Raw genomic sequence first — 21229 nt, 5'->3', positions numbered from 1 at the left:
TACTGTACCTTGAACAATTGCAATTTGTCCTCTGCGTGGCTTCAACAAAATCCCAGGATGCTACCTTGTCAGCTGTCTCTTCATCACACAAGCCATTTGATGTAGCAGAATACTTCCTCCTATGATTCAATATCAGGAGAGTTATTTGGGATCAACATACGTTCTTTCCTTATCTTCTGTCAAACCTCAAGAGCAGCTTTGTCACACAGGATTCAGCAAAGAAATTATGAATAGCCTTTTACTAACTTATTAAACTGAGAACTAAATAAATTACTAGTTAGGAACAAAATAACTTCTTTAAAATGTTTTATTACTAAGAGTAAAGCATCTTCTACTAGCAGTCACAGCATCTTTAACAGAACTACTTTCTGAAACAAACACACAAGATACCACGGGTATTTTTAGCTTCACAAAATGAGTACATACTTGTTCTGCGCTCTGTTCATATTGCATTCTTGCCAAACTCTGTCCACCACTTGATTGGCTAGCTTTCTAGGTATTTTGCCACCATGATGGCTAGTACTGTCAGAGATAAATCCATCAGAAACTGAAGAAAACTTCACCCACTTCTGGGCAGATTGAGCATCAACTGAAAAGCAGCACCAGAGGAAACAGTTTTAGGCAATGAGACGATACTCTCATAACCACTATTACTCCAATTCAGCCACCACAGTAATATCGTAGGAAGAAAAGTATTTTCTTAACTCAGTGTTAGGAAATAAAAACAGATAGAAAATTTAGGTATAGTAGCCAATTATTATAACATGGTTCCCTCTCAGAGGAAAAAAAAATTAAAAAGCACCATATGTGTTTATGTTATAACTGGGCTGGCTCTTTTTTATCTTCCAAGAAACTATAGACCTGAAAAAGAAAATAACTTGAGCAAAGCTACCTGTTAGTAAATTTAACAGTATTATTAAAAAAAAGGGGTCAAACTACACTAACAGAAGACCTTGGGGGGAAAAACACAACCAAAACCTCTTCTGCACAAGAGGAGCTGTATGTAAAGCCATCTGAAACTGCCAGTGAGCCTTACATGCTTTGACTTAAAGTGATTTACCATAACCACTACTCACACACAGATCAGGGGCATGCAGCCTTACTGGAAACTTAACTAGAAAATCTTCCTCGGACTGTGACAAGCTGAGAACATCACCTTGCTCACTAACGACCGAGATGCACAGTGATGTTTGTAAAGCTATGCCAGAACGCATACACGCACACGGACGCAGACAGGAGAAAAAACAAAACAAAAAACTTGACCGCAGTAATTTAAAGTACTGGGTAACAACATCAAGTACAAAAGCAGTCCTCATTTCAGCAACTTACAAAAGCATTCAAGTTAATTTGCCCACCATTGAACAATAAAAAACAGTTTTACTACAACAGACGTATGACTAAAGAAACATGATTTTTTGGTAAAAAGTCAGTTGTACAGAGAACATCTGAATCCCCTCCAAACACTGCTAGATTTAAAGAAGAAGCCATCCAAAGAATTTCCCACATGCAGAAGCTGACTTTATTATACCTGTTTGAACTTCCTCTGGGGATGTCGGCGGAGTCAGAGTTACCGAAGACATGGCAGGATCTCTTGTGGAAGCAGGCACTTGGTGGACACCCAAGCAAGTAGTTGAACAGTGAGATGCCCCTACAGTACTAGGAGCAGGGATGTCTGTCTGAGGAACTAGAACGAAGCATGCTGGGTATACCATTCGCACGCCAGCTGAAAAAAAGAACAAGTTGATTTTACAGATGTTTACCAAAAACTTGTGTTTAAAAATCATCAACAAATGAATCCTTTTACCAGTCACTCATAAGTTTACCTATCCTTTCTACCTAGTACAGCATTATCCTTAGACAAAAAGTCTCTGTTGTCACCCTCATTGTTACTTTATGATTTGCTTTATACAGAAGATTTGGGTGAATGAATAAAAAAGGCTTTGTATATACAGGCAGATACAGCCCTGGCATCCATATGCTACTGCTTGCTTCTATCATTTTCGTTTATAAAGATGACTGAAAACATACTTCTTAGTATCACGTAAAACTGACAATATTCCCCTCCCCATCATCATCAGGGTCTCCAGCCGTCACTGCAATACCAGCTTGTAACACTCATTATGGAGAAATGACTATATTAGCTGGCAAATCAAAGGTCAATAGCCCACAGCAGAGGAACAAACTACTGCATCCCAAAGACTTAGATTTTAGGAACAGCAGCAGATAAATGCAGTGCCTGAGTACATTAAGTTCTCCAGGATTGTGGGTTTGAAGGCATCCCTGAAAGGCACATCTGTTCCGTTTGAATTTGCACAGAATCTGAAACAGTACAACATGCTTTTGATGTATCTCAGATGTCAACAGTGATAGTTTAGGGCGGGGGGGGTTTATTATCTTTTTTTATTTATGTATTTTTTAAATGATCTTGCTTCTCAGGGCACATAAAGAAAAACACCTCCTACTAACAGGTCTGCAAAACACACTTTAAGCAGCAACTCATTTTAAATAGGCCTGAGCATTAAACAGAAAAACAAAAGACCAACAGCAGTTGCAAATGGTTGCAAAAGGAATAAAATGGGGTCGCTTTTGCATTTAGAATTTTGCGGGCCTAACAGGCCAGTTTATTTCGGTAATTAAAAGGTAATCAGAGTGCTCACCAACAAGGACTTCAACAGCAGCTAAAGAATCATCCTCCCAATCCATTTCCTCTTGTTTTTCCTCAGATCCCTCCTTCAAGTTAGATGTGACAGGATAGAATTGTTTCCATTCACCAATAAGCTTTTTTGTTGATGAATCAGAAAGCTTGAATGACTGCCCTGTGAGCGTGCCATTTAATCCAAAGGGACTTAGAATAACTAAAAAGAGAAATAAAAATATGTTGGAGATTAGTATCTAGCCAAAATTCACTCTTTCCCACTGAAATAGCATTGTTGTTTCAGCTACACCAAATAAATAACTTACCATCGGTAAGTTAAAATGCACCCTAATCACATTTTACTATACTGCACAAGTTTTTGGTAATAGGTATAGATTGTTAAATGTATGTGTATTGTAAGAATCAAGGTACCACAATAACAATTACAAATTAATCTATTTAAACAAGCATCAAGCAAGTTTTCATCTTGGCTAGCAAGGAGCCTCTAACATACAGGTAGGATAAAGAAACTCTATTTCAAATTCTGACAAGAGTTAAGGTGTTTCCTCATCCTTTCATTCTGCTTGGTACAGTTACAACAACAATGTATATACAGGGAAATAATCCCTTTCATGTTTATTCTTGTCCATATTAGGAAAGCACAGCTGCTGTTAAATTGCATTCAAAAAAAGCAAGTTTGGACACTGAGCATTAATAAACAAGGGCAGTGTGTGGTCATGCAGGAGAACCGATTTCCATAGGCAACGCAAGTGTGTCTAAGACAGGCACAATCAAACAGCCCACTAACCAGACTCAGGCCCCATCGCTCCTTTGTCTTCAAGAGCATAGCCTGCATCTGCCGGTGGAACCAAAGGAATTTACAGGCAAGGAAAAACCAAATAAAAAGAGGTAGGGGGAGTGAACAGGTTAAGTATAGAGAGTCAGAAATGGATTTCTAAAAGAGGGGTTGACAAAGATACGTGGGGGTTATAAAGCTTGTATAAACACAAAATATTTAAGTCACCAGTAGGACAGTACTTGGAAATTAAGACAAATTATTTGGCTACATGCCAAGAGATGTATATGGAAATCATCCACCTGCAGAAGAGCTGAGACACACCAACTGGCTTCTGACTATGTCATGACAGGGGACATGTGGGGAGAACGTGTAATCAACACAAAATGGATAATGCCTCTGCTCCCACCGCCAGTCTTTGCCAGAAGTCCTCATTCTGAGCAACACAAAGAATTGATTCACTTTAATACTCCCTACTGACTGGCAAAACCTACCTTGAAAAGGGCTGTTAGACTGCTGGGCGAGAGTGAGGTGTTCTTCACTAAGCAGGTACACAGGTTGGTGCTGACTGATTTCCACGCTGGTGCAAACATTGCTGTCTCCATGTAAGAAGAAGGTGAACGAGCAGGACAAGTGCTCGCTGGGGAGAGAAGTGGGGAGGGTGCGGGGGGTGGAAGGGAGAGAAAGAAAAACTCCTAAATATAGAACTTCAAGTTGATGGCTTTCTCACTACTTTGAAGGCATTTCCTCCCAAAATATTCATTAATGAAGTAATCAAAAATCTGTTTATCTAAATAGCAAGACAATACTAATTACATGTTCCCTTGGAGCATTTACAAAAGTATTCCAGCATTAGAGACAAAACCAAAGATCAATCATTTAGAAAACAACAGACACTAAGCTTTCAGTCTCTTTAGACTGACACCTTATATTTTGAGGTCTGGAGGAAATTTAAAACACAATTTTTGTAAGACGAAGAAAACTACAACTTAATACTTTTATACCTTACATATTTATTTAAAATCTATAAAAATATTTCTGAACATATATTAATTTTAATGAGGTCACATCTAGGTTCTCCTATCACAAATCCACTATGTAGAATTCACATTTTAAAATTTATATTTAATATTAGCCAACAGGTCATTCATTTAAAAGGAGGAAGAAGAATGCCAACAGCTTTGAGAAGCGTTGGTTTGGCGGTGATAAACTGAATCTTATCTTCATGCTCCTGAAGCCACAAAAGTAACTAAAAATTAAATCTCATACCTACACACAAAAGGGAAGATACAATCAATGGAAAAAAAAAAACCCAACCCAAAGCTTAAGTCATTGTTAAAGTCTTTAAAGCAACTATCAATGTTTAATATCAGATGCTTCACTGATAGCTTCTCTCAATCCAGAGCGTTTTAGGAAGGAAAGAGTCCTGTACGTCTAAAACCACCCCAACAATAAACATCTGCCTCATATAACTCTGAATTAAATGCTGTTTTCACAGTGCTGTACATAGTTACTAGTTAGCAACTCCATGAAATCTTCTACCTCCCAAGATCATACTTCAGAGACTTCCCAATTTTTGCAGCTCTGCTAGCTATTGTTTTGTTACAGAAATACAGATAAACCCCTGCAAATACAACTATCAAAATATTTTATGTTGCATCCAAATCGATTCAATGGTTTATGTGAAATACATTTTATCAATTTTAATTAAAGGGCAGGAATAGAGCAGGAAGGCAAAAAAAAAAGCAGATCCTTGCCAGGACACCGCAGCAGCAGTACATCTTCATACCCAGTTCCGTCTGAAAAAACTTTTTTTTTTTCTTTTTAAAGAAGTTGTACAGGCACAGCAATTTTCAGTTATATTAGCTACAAGTTATCTCAAGTGTCTGCCAGACTAATACGCTCCCATAGGAAAAGAACAGATGTTTAAAAGCAAGACGATGCTATTCACATTGGACATTAAATTAGGCTCACCACCTCAGTAATACAAGTATGAAAGTCAAGGAGAACCTTAAAAAGTACTTCATAAACTACTGAACAGAAAATAAATCCTCTCTAAGGAGGGTAGCATCAAGCACCTGATCAGTCTCAGGGTAAAAAAAAAAAAAGTCAAGGGAAACAGACTAAATTAAGTCAGTCAAAATAGCAGATACTAGTGCATTTTTTGCAAGGTCAAATGGAAAAGACACTCCATGAACTACTGTAGCCTAAAATGACTGTATGAATGCAACACCACTGTCCCCCCCCCAAAAAAAAAAAAGTTAGACCTAGTCAACTAACACCCGGGATGGCACGCATGCTCTTTGAACTCATGAAATGCTTGCATTTCTTACTCTACAGCATGAGAATGCAAAGCAAGTTTTGTGTTCCTGAAAAAGATACAAAGAGCACTCCGGGGCATGAAGAACTGACAAACTCCAAGCACCTGAGTAACTATTAAAATGCAACCTCCACAGATGCAGTTACTGGGTATGTCTTTACTGTCATTTCCAAGATGTTTCTTTCCTCCACTAGCAGGTACATGGTGGGACAGGAAACAGTAAGGAAAAAAAAGTTTCTGGAACTGGCACAGTCCATTCAATCTATGAAAACAGAGATAAATTGGTTCACTGAGTCTCACCCCAAAGACTCAAAGAGCAGCCACCGGGGTAGTCACTACAATGAGAAGAAAGAAGGCTACAGTGTTAAACACATGGCTTTGCCTACCAGCAGATTTAAAATTAGGGACCTAAAGCACTTCAAGGATGAGAGAACCCACAAACCGTTCAATGAGGAACAGGAAACACAGCACATTTTTTATTACAGTAACTTAAAGCAGGCAATGAAGTAAATTCAGTGAGGAACTGCTCTAAGTGGCTGGCCCTGACTGAAACATAACAGTTTAAGGCACATCAAGTCTGCACAATTTTAATTGTGTTTTAGGAACAAAAAAACCCCAGGATCCACATATATGAGTCAATTATCACTATTCATTGACAACTCCATAGCACAACTGCTTTGGTAATCCAACTCTGGACAGAACACTCCCTGCAGATGAAATAACATACTGCTCAGGAGTCCCAGTAAAGTTAGTTTCCAAAACGCAGTGATGATGGAGCTAAGCATCTTGTTGATGATTTCAAGTTCAAGTGAAGTCACATGGTTAGCAAACACCGCTAAATTCCCATATGGAAGCATGATTAAACTTTAATCCTTATATAAATAGTTGAAGACTGATTTTCAAATTTAATTTTATTTTTAAATTGTATTGGATAGTTTAAGGTGAAAGAGTAGTGTTCTTGGTTCCGAGTGACAGATAACAATTTAGAAGCTTAATATAAGTGAGGCAAAGTTTAAAAAATAAAAGCACATATTCTTTAAATACACTTTAAATGCAATTAAGCTATGTCTGTTGTAAATACCACATTATTACACAGAGGAAGGGCAGACAATTGTCACATAATCTGATGGAATTCAAATAAACCAAGACAAAGAGAAGCATCAGCATGATAACAGAAGCATTTCAATTCATTACGCTGCAAACCTAGTCCTAAGTAGCAAGGAAAATTCAAGGTCATCATGCAAAAGCCAAATAAAAAAAAACCAAACAAAACAAAAACAAAACACCAAAAACCCCACACACACTCCCCCCCCCAAATTAGAACTCTTTTCTCCCCCAACTCAGCAGGGGAGAAGTTTCCAACAAAATAACGAAGTAAGAGAGTAGCCATTGTTGTCACTGACATCATTCAACCAGCGTTGTCATGCAAGCTGCAAGCACACTACTTGTACGGAAGGGAGAGCAGATCTGCTATGGTTTGGTTCATTCTAGAAAATCCAAGCATTATAAAATATTCACTAATTCTGGTTATAAATTCAAGTGTTAAACAGCAAAATGATACACACCACCTCAGATTTTTGTTTCAGTACTTGCAGAGGTGCAGCGAAGTTATTTTATGCACAATAGGATAATATAGTTTCATAGCAGAAATACATAGTAAAAACAGTGCTGTCCTTAAACTCAAGCTAAGGGAAACAAGTTTCACACAGTACACACAGTATCTCCTGAAAATATGAGTCTTTAAACTAAAGGTTAACATGAAAGGCAAAACTAACACTTTAGGTACTCAAACATATCATTACACTTCTTCCTAGCTAGTCATGCTCAGAAATTGTTTCTTCATATTTATCATCATTTCTGTCAGGTTACAAAACTTTAGGAAATATATGTTTAAAAAATTACAAAAAAATACAATGAAGACTCCTAAATTAAAAAAAAAAAGAAAAGAAAAATCAAACCCATACTAAAGCTCTTTGCAGGGGAGTGGAAAAAAGGAGGAAGGAAAACAAAAGAACCACAGCTTTAAGTTATTGGATGCCCCTACGTACACCGGTTTAGGGACTTAGCAAGAAACTCTCTAAATGTGCATGCTTTTTTATTGTTTTTTAAATTAATACAGTTGTACATTCTCCAATTCCTTAACTTTCCAGAGATTGATTACTAGTACACAATGCCGCCTCAACCTCAGCTTAACAGGAATCTTCTCAAACCTTACCATAACCTATTAAAATATATAATCTCCACTATTTCTCCAAGTCTTCCTCTTCTATTCTCAATAGCTCACCTCACAGCCAAAAATCCTAATCAAGCAAAAAATTTACATACTTATCACTTTGGGGCAAATAGGCAAATTACCTTTACAATTCAGTTAAGGACACAATAACAGAAAGCAAGCTGGTGGTTTCCTGCCTGCTAATGCAGAGTTCACCTATGCTTTTATTTGCAGACCTTTTTTAAGTAGCTTAGAAGACGATTAGATAATTTGTGCAGAGCATCTTATGACCGAAATAGAAGAAAAAAAAATACCTATACCTCAACGCTCACAACTTTTGTCCTGCATGCAGAATCAGTGAAGTTCTTAAGGTGCAGATATAGCAAAAAAAATAATAGCTTGTCTTAAAGCTACTATTGTTGTTCCTCCCCCCTTTTTTTTGTTCTTTTATAATCAGGTATTGTTACATGGGCATATATAAAATGTAAGAGCAGAAGACAGAATTTTAACAGAAAATTCTGAAAAAAAAAATCCTAGTTCTCCCAAAAACCTCATTTTCTCACCTGACCCTGAATATGAAGTAACTCCATTAATATTTCTAATTAACTTAATTTCATTAGTCCTAATCACAGAACTTGAATATCAATAATCCAGTTTCCAACTGATCTCTGAATACAGATGCTATGACATGTCATCAGAACAAGCATTCTTTATCAATTTTGATCTGAACACACCAGAATTCAGTCAGAATGAGTTCCAATATTGAAAGCAACTTTAAAAATAAAATAAAATAAAGGGACACTCTTTGGAAGTAATACTATTTCAAGCAACCTTCAGTCCTCATCTACACTCCATTAAAACACATTTGTATAAAAAAAAAAAATTTTATTCCACCATTCTCCCTCTTCACTCTAGTCATACGAAACAAAGATGTTTTTGTTTCAGAGAAGAAAGATTATGATTCTATGTGAAAACAAAGGAAAACTGATGTGGACAATTTCAACACAATTTCTACATCTACCTTTACAAGAGAAACTGAAGAGAAGGAGGGAAAGCACACTAAAATTTACATATACATGAGATTTCTACATCGCCATTAGTAAATCTGAAAATACCTCCTTGATAAAAAGGTAATTAGGTCTGTTTTTTCCTCCACATTAGTACTTACGTAGAGCTTTATATCTTCAAAGTGCTTCACAAACATTAGCTGCATTAGAACCTCACTAATCCACACTTTACACTAGATTGCATACTTCAAATCACCACCACACTACTGCTGAAAGGCAAGGAGGCTGCAACAACATCAGAAGCAACAAGACAGTCTCCAACTAAAAAACCCTATAGCACATTTAATAGTAAATTCAAAAAAGTATCCAAATGTTTCAACTGAGAGAAATTTTGTTTGTTTTATAATTACCATCTCATATTTTCCTAGATTGTCTTCGTAAATTACTTCTGAGTTGAACCAAGAGCAGCTTACTATGCCAAAGCATTGCTAACCCTACCAAAACATTTACCATCTCCTTATAAACTATGTCTTTTCTACTGCCATTTCCTAGATGAGGAAAACTGACATCGCAAAGTAAAATTACTGTCCCAGAACTAACAGTTGTCACAATTAGGATTCTACCATTTCCCTTTCAATGGGGTAGAACACACCTTGTTTAGGAGCACAAACACATCAGCTACAGTTTTAAGTCTCTAATTAATATGCATCATTATTTCAGACTGTTATAAAATGTTTGTCAAAAATTGGTACATATCGGCCACCACCCAGAATCCTTTGGAGCTTTTTGACCAAGAATCAATATATCATGACTGGCTGACAACAATTAGCAGCAGCAGCAATAGACCTGAGAGTTCCCAGCTGATGCATCACGGCTGCCCAAATAGAAGCATCTCCAAATAGTTGTTCTCAACTACAGACTATTTCAGTATGCCACTTGAATTTCCTTTTTAAAAGGTGCAGTTGCTATCCATAGTAAATTCTTGGTCCGGAGGACACAGTCTTACAATTAAATAGGTTCTTCTGGAACTAAAAAATTAAATAGAAAAAAAGTTTTAAGGTGACACACACACATCATTAAGCCCTAAGACCCTTCATACTCAGTTGTTTGTTTGTTGATTTTTTTCTTTAACCAGGTTGAGACACAACACTATAGCAATCAGCATTGGATAGAAAACAAAACATAACTGCAAAGAATAAGTCTTGAGGAATTACATACCTGACCACATGCTCAATATCATCTCTATTCTACGATACATTACACTATATGCTTTGTTCTTTGTCAGGCAACCCTCTAGGGCTTTTCATCATGGAGAAGAAAGAGTGAAGCTGCCAAGCCACTTGAGGTTTTCTGAGCTAACAGAAGAAAAGCAGAAGCAACTCCCTCAAGACAACCCATCTACCACCTTTTCTCTGTAAGTGCTTGTTCAGAGTAGTTCTTTGTGACTATATACACCTTCAGGTATAGCCGTAACAATGCAACGCACTAATGAAGAGAAGCTTTCTATGCAGCCCCCTTCACACCTATGTTGCTTCAACAGCCAATCTTATTTTAAACATGGCACCTTCAATTTCCACTCACCATCCATACTCCTGAATTACAAGACTCCACAATCTTAGTTCAGACTAGAAAGGAACAGGAAATTAAGTATGCATTTGTTGTAATAAGACAAACGTGAAGTAAGTAAAATACTACAATCAGATTGTTATATTAACACAGTACCAAAAACAATTCCCAGGAAAAATATTTTAGTTTTCTTGATTTAAGAAATTGAAGAGAAAGAAAAAGAAAGAAAAAAATACCACCACAAGACAAGTACACAAATTGTTTCAATTATTAAATCCTTCAGAAGCTTTCTTTGGTTTTGTTTTAGTTATTTGGGGGAAGGCTGTTTTGCTTTTTAAGCGCTGGGGGCTGAGGGAAATAAGAGGATAAGAGAAATTAGTTCCTAGTTCTCTAGGAAGAACATGCTATCATACATACTCATTACATTGCAGTACTACTATTTATGATAGGAGTTTGAATCATCATTAATCAATTCACAAGCATGCCTTTCTTGCCCTTGGCTAGAAGTTCCCCTATAACATCAGAGTTTGTATCAGCCCTATCACAAGGTCTGTGCTTCAAGCGGATGCAGTGGCATTAATATCCTTAACGCGAAAGCGCAAACAAATGCACATCTACATTTTCTAGCAAGTTACATGTTCTGTATCTTAACATGAAGTAATAAGATCTCAAAACACAGGTGTTTCTCTATATACTGACAAAAAGACAGAACAGCAGACATTTTTCTAAGTATCTCTGAGTAACTCCCTATGGTCATGAAGGTAAATATAGCAGAAAGCTGATTTTGATGATAACACAAAGCAAAAAAACATAGCTAATAGCAAAGTAGAAAAAAACTTCCAGTTCAAAGCACATCACTAATGGCTACTGTCAAAAGGCTCTCCAAAGTATTTTTCACATAGCTGAGGATGTTTTGGTTTTAGTTAGACCTATGAGTTAAAAATATTTATTCCATAACCAAGTTATGTGCACTAAACCAAATACAACCGTAGTAATTGACCTGTATTCCAGAATGACATATTCACCCTAAATACTTCCACATTTTTAAATTAACTTCATTATTAATGAGCTTAGCTTCATCCCAGTAAAAACAAGGTTGAAACAAAAAGATTTTAGTAGTGTACACTACTAAAACTATAACATGACATCTTACAGAGAAGCAAAACTGATTTTTTTCAGAATGCAACCAGAATTTTATACATACACACACAAAAAAGGTATCTATTTCTCCAGATACAACAATTACAAGCAATACTAAAAAAAGTTTGCTCATGTAATTCAGAACTTAAATGAGACTAATAAAGCTGTCATCTTATATTTTAGCATCCTTTAATTATTGAGGGGTGCAAATCTCAATTATCTGAACTTGAGCTTTCATAATGAAATATACATGTGCTATAAAGAATAGGAATCCAGAACATTTGGAAAACAGATAATAGCTAGACATTACTCTATTTCAAAGACACCGTAACAGCTTTCAACGTATTGCTCTTTCCCATTCCGAAACATTTACAAACATCTTGTTAAGCCAGATTCTTTCAGAGTTCAAAATTGAAATGCGTTATAAAATTTTCATTTAACAAAATCTGAAGTATCTGTATGGTTCTTGTATTATCTTATTGTTCAGTGTACAAAACGAGCATAGATTTACTGTTGAAAGCTAAAAACCAAGAGTCATATCATTTTTTTGTTTTGTCCTGATGAACCAACTACCACTGTAACTTAAGCTAAATAAGCGAAAACTGCTTTGTGATGTAAAGCGCTAAATTTGTCTGCTTGTAGTCTCTGTAGCAACCCAATATTCCAAAGAGACAATCATGTGATCAATACTCTCAGCTCCTGCTGTTTATCCTGCACTGTCCTACTTACAGCAGCTCTCAATTCCAGCTGTCTACAGTAAAAGGAAAAACATCACCTGCTCTCCTGCCGGTACATGATGCCAGAACAGCCTCATTAGAGCTGTTGTAAAAAAAATGTTGACATTGTTTGATTTAAAGATTAACATAGGGAGGAAATTTACGCTGCAAAAAGAATTGAGCAGACTTACTAGAAAATATTCCAACAATATCAAGGAAGAGCCCTGTAGTTTCAGCTATAATTAAATATATAGAAATAAATTCAAAACCTGTGGCTACATGTTGTTCTTATATAGTTAACTCTCTCAAATACAAAGAGGTTTTTGAGCTTTAGCATCCAGCAATCTCCTCATTCTGTTCCTTAATAATAATTCACAGTATCATTCTAAAGGGATCAAGAAGCAAACTGCTCTGTTCCCATGGAAAGAGGGCCCATGGGAAATGGGAAAAAGGTAGCCAAACAGGGGGGTAAGGCAGAAATGTGGGCTCAGGATCAAAGGCACAGACATTCCCTTTGTCTTAAGGGCAGTGAATACCAAACAGACAACAGCTGATCTCATTCACACTGTTACGTTATCAATACAAACATTTCTGAGGTAGGCAGCAAGACCATTCCCATGGCCCAATTGAAAAAATAACCCACCCTCCCCACAGCCATGGCCATTCAAGACTGCAGATTGTCCAACACACTTGCACCAAACTCAGGAATTGCATCCATAGTGGCTAGTCTTACCTCTTCTTCCAAGCAAGATGAGGTAGAGAAAAAATACATGTATTCTGAACTATGATAAGCAGACCTTCAAATCAAGATAACTTCATGTACAAGGGCTTATAACAAAACCAAATTTATATCTAGAATATTTTTCAGCAGTCATTTCCCATGAAGCCATATACTTATTTACATCAGGTAGATAAAATAGTATTTCCATGAAAAAAAAAAAAAAGAACAGCATTATAAAATCCTGTACCCAGACTAACATTAAACAGCATTACCTGCAAAACCTGTGCAACAAGTTTCATTTTGTAAGCTATGATAAGCTTATCACTTATGATTTTCCAAGTGGGTTTTTGGGGTGTATTTTTTATTTGTTTGTTTTGGGTGTGTGGTTGGGGTTTTTTTTGGTGGTTTAAGTGAACTCGTCAGGCACAAGTTCTGGTTTGCCACCCACTGCAATCGGTTATATTATTTCCTATTTACAAGGGGAAAAACCAACAACAACAAAAAAACACCCATACTAGTAATATAGTACCTTTTAGTACACTAGATTTTCAGTTGTCTCTCAGATCCTCCCACAAAATCAGGATTACTCAATTATTTGCTTACTGGTATTTTAATTATGTTAAAGTTTAGCAAGTTGTCCTTATTACCAAGACTTCAGGAGATATCCTCCACATAAGCACTTCATACTTTAGTTTCATTAGGAGTGTCAGATTTAATCTTCATTAAGGAATTATATCTAAAATAGTGCTTAATCTGACAAGTTTCCCAATCATATTTATTCCAGGTATAGACTACTATTTTAGCATCCAGTCGCAAAAGGAAAAGTCTCATCCAAAAGCTGTTATTTGAGCAGTCGAACCAGAAAAGGTTGACAGCAGATCGGATGCAGCAGATCACAATCTCCACCTCATACATTTATAGGGTGGATTTTTGAATAAAGCATACACAACCATATTTCTGAATGTGGCAATAAAAGCACAATAGGTTGCTATTCTCTGATCTACCTTGCTTTAAGCAATTGAAAAAGGTTGTGACAAATACCACGGCAATGAGGTTTTTTCCTGTTTGGTTACAACTAAGATTATTAGCAAAACCTTCTCTTTAGTCTTTTATTCTACTGTTGTTCTCCTGTTGACCCCCATCACCTGCTCCTGAAAACTGAAAATCGTCTACTTACAAAGAAGTAACAACAAAAACCCACCACATACACTTTAGGGAGTTAGCTACTCCATTCTTGCCCTATCTATAAACAGAAGTGGAACTAGCATACTTGAAAACCTCAGACAGTTTCCTCAGGCACGGTAATCATGACTTGTTCTAACAGATCAAATATCACCAAATACATGACTGTCTCACTTTTCTCAATGCTGGTTTTAGACTGGGAAGAAGCAGGGGGAGGGAGGGAAGAGCAGGTCATGGTTATTACCTTGCAGCCTTGTCAACACACAGCACGTGACAGCACAATACAAACATCTGAGTTTTTTTACTTTTTCCACAGGAAATTTTTTAAGAGATATTAAACAATAATATGCAGTTAGTTTAATAAGTTTGTTTGGTTTAGCAGTCACATCATTAAACATAATTAAACAGCAAAGACTTAAAACCATCTAATTCTTATTTTCTTGGTCATCTATTCACATGCCACAGTGGCATCAGTTCATGAACATTAAGGACGGTCCTCTTAAAATTAAAATGTATGCAACACAATGATGAAATGGCTTTTTTTTTTTTTAATATAACCTTATACAAAGAGGAAGAATAACAGAGCAACAGACAGGAAGCCGTGGCTGCCTGAGGATCTGTCACCACAGCCGAACACCTAATAGAAATCACAGCCTTACGTCTGTTGCACCACCAAATACATAAGAAAAGCACAACACAACTGACTTCTATTGTTGGGAGACCACATAACAGAAAATCTCACATGTTCTGGAACCACATGCATTCAAACAAAACTCAGAAAAACACAGATGGGATCACCTTCAAATGAAAGAAATAGCTCTATCCACACATCCTTCAAAGAGAAAGAAAGTGAAAAAGTGGACTAAAGTCCTGCACATCACTCAACCATAATTCCAGAAACCACATGTTAAGAAGTTACCTTCACCGTCAAGAGCACTGACTACTCAGTTTCTAATCAAAGTCTTTGAAACTAAAGATTACCAGGAAGAACAACCAACCTTATCGAAATCTGTAGTTGTAATACACAGAGAACAAGCCTATCTAGCGGCCAGCCAAGCCCCAAAGTGCAGGGCAGTATAAACTATGATCTGAAGCAGACTGGTAGTAGATTTCATATACCCAGTATAGCAAGTGCCTTTAAATTATAGAGTCACATGAATTCTATCTCAGGGTTTCTGAATATTAATGCAAAGAACAGTCTCAAGGAAAGCAAAGCATACATAACAATATGGGATGGAAGTAGGCACTAAAGATAACTGTAACAAGGTCTGAAACGAAGCAAGACAACACTCATGCAGGGATACCAGAGGAGTGGGGCAAAATCTTCCTATTTTTGGGTACATGCGGTTTCTTCCTGTACTTTTCCCACTATTCAATGTTTTCTAAGAAGGAAAGGATGAATAAAAATATATCAACACTGTCATGGGTAACTTTTTTCTTCCTTAAGAATGAGATATATATTTAATCAACACAAACAATATAGAGAAGTAATTACAATATTCCTGAACAGAAATCCTTTATTCCCTATGACAGATGCAATACCTGCCACAGCCATCTGTGGCCATGTCTACATAGGAGAAGCACCACTTTTCAAGGACATATGTGTATTTTTAACAGAGGAAGAAACAGAAAGTCTTCTGAAAAAGATTCTAATTCTTCCTAAAGAGGCTAGTATGACACGCTTTTGAGATTAGCATTAGGAATAGTAATATTCTTATTACTTGAAATATGGTGAAAATACCCAAAAGACAAAAAAAAAAAAGCTTCAAAACTGTTCTGATTCTTAAAATATGTGCATCCATAATCATGAAGAGAAGAATGGCTTTGGGGAGTGGTTGGTGGTCATTTGTATTGGTTTTTAATTCAGCCACACTTAAAAAAAAAAAAGATAAATTTAGTATAGGTCTTGCTGATTAAATGGATCCTGAGGGAGGAAAAATACACGAAAGTTGTCTAGAATTAACAAAAACTAAACCTTAATACCAGTTGTCTGGTAAGATACATATTAGCACCCTGGGTGCAAGATTCAGAGCATTTTCTAAGCAGGCTGCAAGTCCTTTTATGTTGAGTTTGCTGCAGTGTCACACTTAACACTTGGTAAGAGAGAAACATCGCTTTCAACTAGAAGAGTATTCCAATTTATACACGACACTAAAATCCACTCAAACCATTCCACTTGACTTTTCCTCTTTGGCCACAGAGTGACACACTTTCTAGCTACAGAGGTGGTATCACAAAGCACCTATTTCAATCATTCCACAGGAAGTTGCTGGGAGCAGTAGAGGCCTGAATGGATACCTCCGAAGAGCCTAACTTTCCAGAGAGCATAGATTATCCAAATTACAGATATTCTTAGAAGGGATGAGCCAAATATGCCAGGAGTTTGCATATCTGTTAACTGTTCCCCTCACCTAATTTCAAAAAAGCCAGTACTCAGAATATCATGTGGTATTGAACTATCTGTTAGGAAACACTGATATTTCTCTACCATGAGGTTGTCTTACACAGATCTGACTAATCTTTCTACATATTTTTCCAGTAGTTCTGGACTACTTATGATGAAGTAGTTGTGTGGGTAAGCATACAATTCCTTTAGTTATTTTCATCAAGCATGCTGACCTTCTGACCTTCTTTAAAAAAAAGAATTAGAGTCTCCAAATTAAACAAACATTGCTATTTTATTTTAAAAGCTTTCATCAGCTTTTCCAGCTGCTGCAGAGAGCTTTATAGAATTACTGTAAGAGATGCCATGCCATAACTAATGCTAGTTTCAAATGGCAATTTGGAAAACCAGTTCCTCAAATGGGGAAAGCCTAGACTGTGCCAATACAATATTGGCCTAAATAGTTAAAAGTAAACTCTTTACTATTGATTTATAGCAACAACACACAGAAGAAATGGATGGACAAAGACACCCCAGAGAGGAAACATTTGCCCTGACCAGGGTGGAGAAAGAGATGCCTAGAACTAAAGGATAAGTTTATACATAAATTAAAAGCAGCAGTTCACAGCTACCAACAGAAACACACACAAACATGTGCTTCTGCTTTTGCTCCAAACCAGCTCTAATTTTCTTTCAAGTTTAAATTTATTGCAGAAGATGCCAAAAATGGCCAACTGCACATCCAAAAAGCAAAGCCACTGATCTCAAAATTTCCTGCATGCAAGATTTAACACATCACACACATACACAAACAACCCCACACACAAAAAAAATCCATCATCTGAGCTTTAAATTACTTTGGATTTTAAAAGCTGATTTGGGAACAGCGATTAAACTTGTTCCAGCTAACCTAGTTTTTATTCATTTCATTATTTATTGCTAGGCAACATAGACCGTGTCAAACCACGTTAGAACCATGAGAAGTCGTCCTTCCAATTTAGACCAAAATTTCTCTTCCTGCCCTCCTCGCGGGGGCCACACATATTCTTTATACACCAGTGTTCCCAGATACAACCTTCTTTCTGACCAGGAGCCGACATTTCAAACTCTCTTCTCAACATCTCCTATAAGATGCAATTTATCCAAACCTCACATGGTACCTGGAAATAGCTCTCTAGATCCCGCTTGCTCAAAGAATGAGTCTTAGTATTTACAAGTAGAATTAGTCCCAGTCACTATACTGGGAAGTCCAGAGCAGGTAGCTCTTCACACAGGTATCCTTGTCTTCCTTTCTAGAAGACTCTAGCTTCTTTTCCAACATCCCTATTATCCATGCTCTGTACATAAGTACCAGTACAGAAGAGACTGCCTACTACCTTTAGTATTACTTCCTTTCATCATAAGGAAGTTTTGAAGAACTCCAAAAAGGCAGCAAAACAAGAAAGGTCAGAGATCCAGATTCCCAAAACAAACCATACACAGAGTGCTCTTAAATAAATGTTTCTTCTAGCATGGAGCTTAAATAAACCCTATAACTTCTTTAATAAAGCAAAATAAAACATCCTACCTTTTGTTTATAGGTTTTTCATCTTTCTCGTAAGGCTTCACAAACCATTTCCCAATGCGTACAAAATTCCGATTCATTAAACACCTCTCCAGCAGGTTGTGAACAGCTTTGAAAAGTAGAGTGCGACATTCATAAGAAAGTCCATTCTCCCAAACACCATCTTCCTCTTCTATAAGGCAAAGGGAAAAAATAAATTAGCATTGAATTCCATCCTATTATTTCCATGCACATATCACAATGTCCTTTTCTCTCCCACAAGCTTTTAAGACATTCATAGAATAACATGCAACCAAAAAAAGCCTGTTACATTCAGATAATAACTCTGCTCACATTAGAATAGTGTAACTGCTAAAAGGAATCAGCTATAACAATATCTCGTCTCCAACAAGAACAGACAATTCAACAGCTATTTGTACACAAAAGGAAACAACTAGCACCAGTACAATATATATTTCAGCCTGTAAGATCACTGTAGACTGATCTGTCTGCAAGGTGGCTCATGTTTTGGGTAGTATGAATTACTTACACTGAAGAGTTAGCTGACAATTATGCTTAAAAATAAATTGCCCAAAGCCAAACTTTTAATATACCTTAGTGTCTTTAGCTACCATTGACTGAGGAAAGCTGGGCACAAATATCATTGATCATCTGACCCTCAATATGCATCAATTTACTAGAAGCGTGGGGGGGGAAACCTAGATTCAGAAAACTGTCAAGAACAATCTGATTCTCCCCAGAAGACTCTCACAACTGCAATTTTTCTTTTTAATCCAAAATAAAAAAGAAATATTTAAGCAGGCTAGTCCCGCTTTCTGATCTACACATAGAACAGAAGAGAAAAACAGCAAGCAGAAAGACAAAGCCCAGTTCATAGTGACAGGATTCTGAAATGAAACACTGAGGTCTTATGTGCCCCACAAATCACAGTCATGGAATACAACTTATACAAGCCAAGGTGATTTGCCAAATCAGACTCATTACAAGAAGCTGTAATCTCTTCAACCACTCTGGCTCATGATCAGTGTTTGAACATAGTTTACAGACCCTAGAAATATAAGCACTGGTCCAAAGAATTACAATTACATTACACAGGTGAAATGAGGGACATTTGAAAGTTCCTTTAGTATCTCCCAGTATATATGTGATATCATTCATTCCCAACAACACACTAATTTGTAGGATAATATGAGAAAACTTGAGATCTTGTCCTTAAGTTACTGGCAATCAGGTCTTATCTTTATGCCTACAATTCCCTGTCTATCATACATATATCCCTAAGGATCTGCTACTGGTCACCTTGGACCAACCTAGCATAGTTATTCTTACAATGCCATTGCTTTTATACTCCAGGTAGCAGCAGAGACTAGAAGACTGTCTGACATAGATAAGGAGACATATTTTTACTGCAGTCTCTGGATAGTCATGGAATAATTTAGGTTAAAAGGGACCTGGGGAGGTCATCTGCTCCATCCCCCACCCAGAGTTCAAAGTTAGAACAGGTTGCTCATCTCTCACATTCATTGCCCCTCATGCCATCTCTGCACACCTCCAAGAAATGACGCTTGGGTTCAGGTTTAGTCCCGTACAACAGGTCTTACAATAGCGACCTGTCTGTTCACCTCTCCTTCACACAGGATTTTGGTTCAAACAGCTTTCCACTGCTTTGCTCGATGGTCAGAAAACCTCAGTAATACAGCCAAGTCCTTGCATTTTAAATCTCCCTTTGAAATAAGCCCCTTCACCTTTATCTGGAAGGCACTTACAAGCTTAAAAGGTTGCAATAGTATTAACTAAAGTCTCAATATCCTTAAATTAGACAGCGTGTAAAAAACCAAATACTTAAGAGTTTTACTTAGAAAAAAACCTTGAATATTGTTTATTGTAATAATCTATAATCTATAAGACAAAAATGACAGAGAAAAGAATTTCAAGATACTGTTGCAACCAGAACGTGGTGGCCATATTTGTATATGGCTAGATTCCACGCAAGTAAAAGTACATTTCCACTCACTATTGTGAGTTAAAGAAAATTACTCCCAGTATCCTTCTCTGAGGGACAGAATAAGAGTAAACAGACCTGCCCCATAATTTATAAATGAGGTGGTGTGCATCACTACAGATGAATCATTACATGAAATAATTTTCTGGTAAAGACAAGGAAAAGCAAGGAACTGCATTTCCTAAATAAGAGACCTCACCATGAGTTTCCCACCCCATCAACCTATTCCAGTTTTGAAGTTCAACAAAAACTTGTTTTTAAAAACCATAAAGCTACAAGATAATACAGTAACTGGCCAAAGAAACATTGTACAAGAGCTTGTAACAAAAAGCAACAAAGGTCCAAAGTCAAAGGGCATAAAATGTTTGTGCCAAGAGGACACATTTTTCCCCAGCTCAAAGATTTGTAGACGTACACAACTGAGCAGCTCTATCCTACAGGCAGCTTTGCTGTTCAGCACATACTGCTCCACTGGTGGCAAACAAGCAGCTCAATAGAGCAAACATTAACTACAAAGCTTAATGATATTGGACTTTAACTGCACAATAAACTCCACACCATTTCAAAGGTTAAATAGTTGGTTTCCATATGGCTCTCATAATTTAAAAAAATCACTCTATGAACATCCCCTGCATCAATTACCTATTATAAGAGGAAATAGAAAGAGCTATTTCCAGCCTTTATGCCTAATTTTGTTTTGACATATTAGTGTATCAGCGAGAAGATGGATGCTGAAATCTCAAAGATACACAAGTGTAATTCAAAGCTTGTATTTTGATGGTCATACTATAGACACAGAGGAGACACTTCAATTCTCTGAAGACACTACAAAGTGCAAGGTATTTCATTTAACATTAATAGTTGTGCTGACGACCAAGTTATGAACAAAACTTTGCATGCAAGAACTTGCCACAAGATTGTAATTCTTAAGAGCTCTCCTAGCTCTCTTAGTTTATTGCTGAAACAGAGAGCTCTTAGATGAGCA

The 21229-nt window shown here is 36.9% G+C and overlaps 1 protein-coding gene across 1 annotated transcript in view; it reads right to left on the bottom strand.

Annotated features, from left to right (window-relative positions):
• Nucleotides 1-21229, bottom strand: part of MED13 (mediator complex subunit 13) — a 54600-nt gene that overhangs the window by 24142 nt on the left and 9229 nt on the right. The window contains exons 3-8 of the mRNA XM_054847194.1: nt 18246-18414; nt 3926-4071; nt 2658-2855; nt 1529-1723; nt 427-589; nt 9-119 (exon numbers count right to left, since the gene is read on the bottom strand). Of these exons, the coding sequence (XP_054703169.1) occupies nt 9-119; nt 427-589; nt 1529-1723; nt 2658-2855; nt 3926-4071; nt 18246-18414 (982 nt within the window). The remainder of the gene's footprint in view (nt 1-8; nt 120-426; nt 590-1528; nt 1724-2657; nt 2856-3925; nt 4072-18245; nt 18415-21229) is intronic.

Source organism: Grus americana, chromosome 19, assembly GCF_028858705.1.
Source record: "Grus americana isolate bGruAme1 chromosome 19, bGruAme1.mat, whole genome shotgun sequence".
Classification (NCBI taxonomy): domain Eukaryota; kingdom Metazoa; phylum Chordata; class Aves; order Gruiformes; family Gruidae; genus Grus; species Grus americana.
Note: the sequence above shows the minus strand (reverse complement) of the source record. Positions and strands in the feature narration are given on the sequence as shown.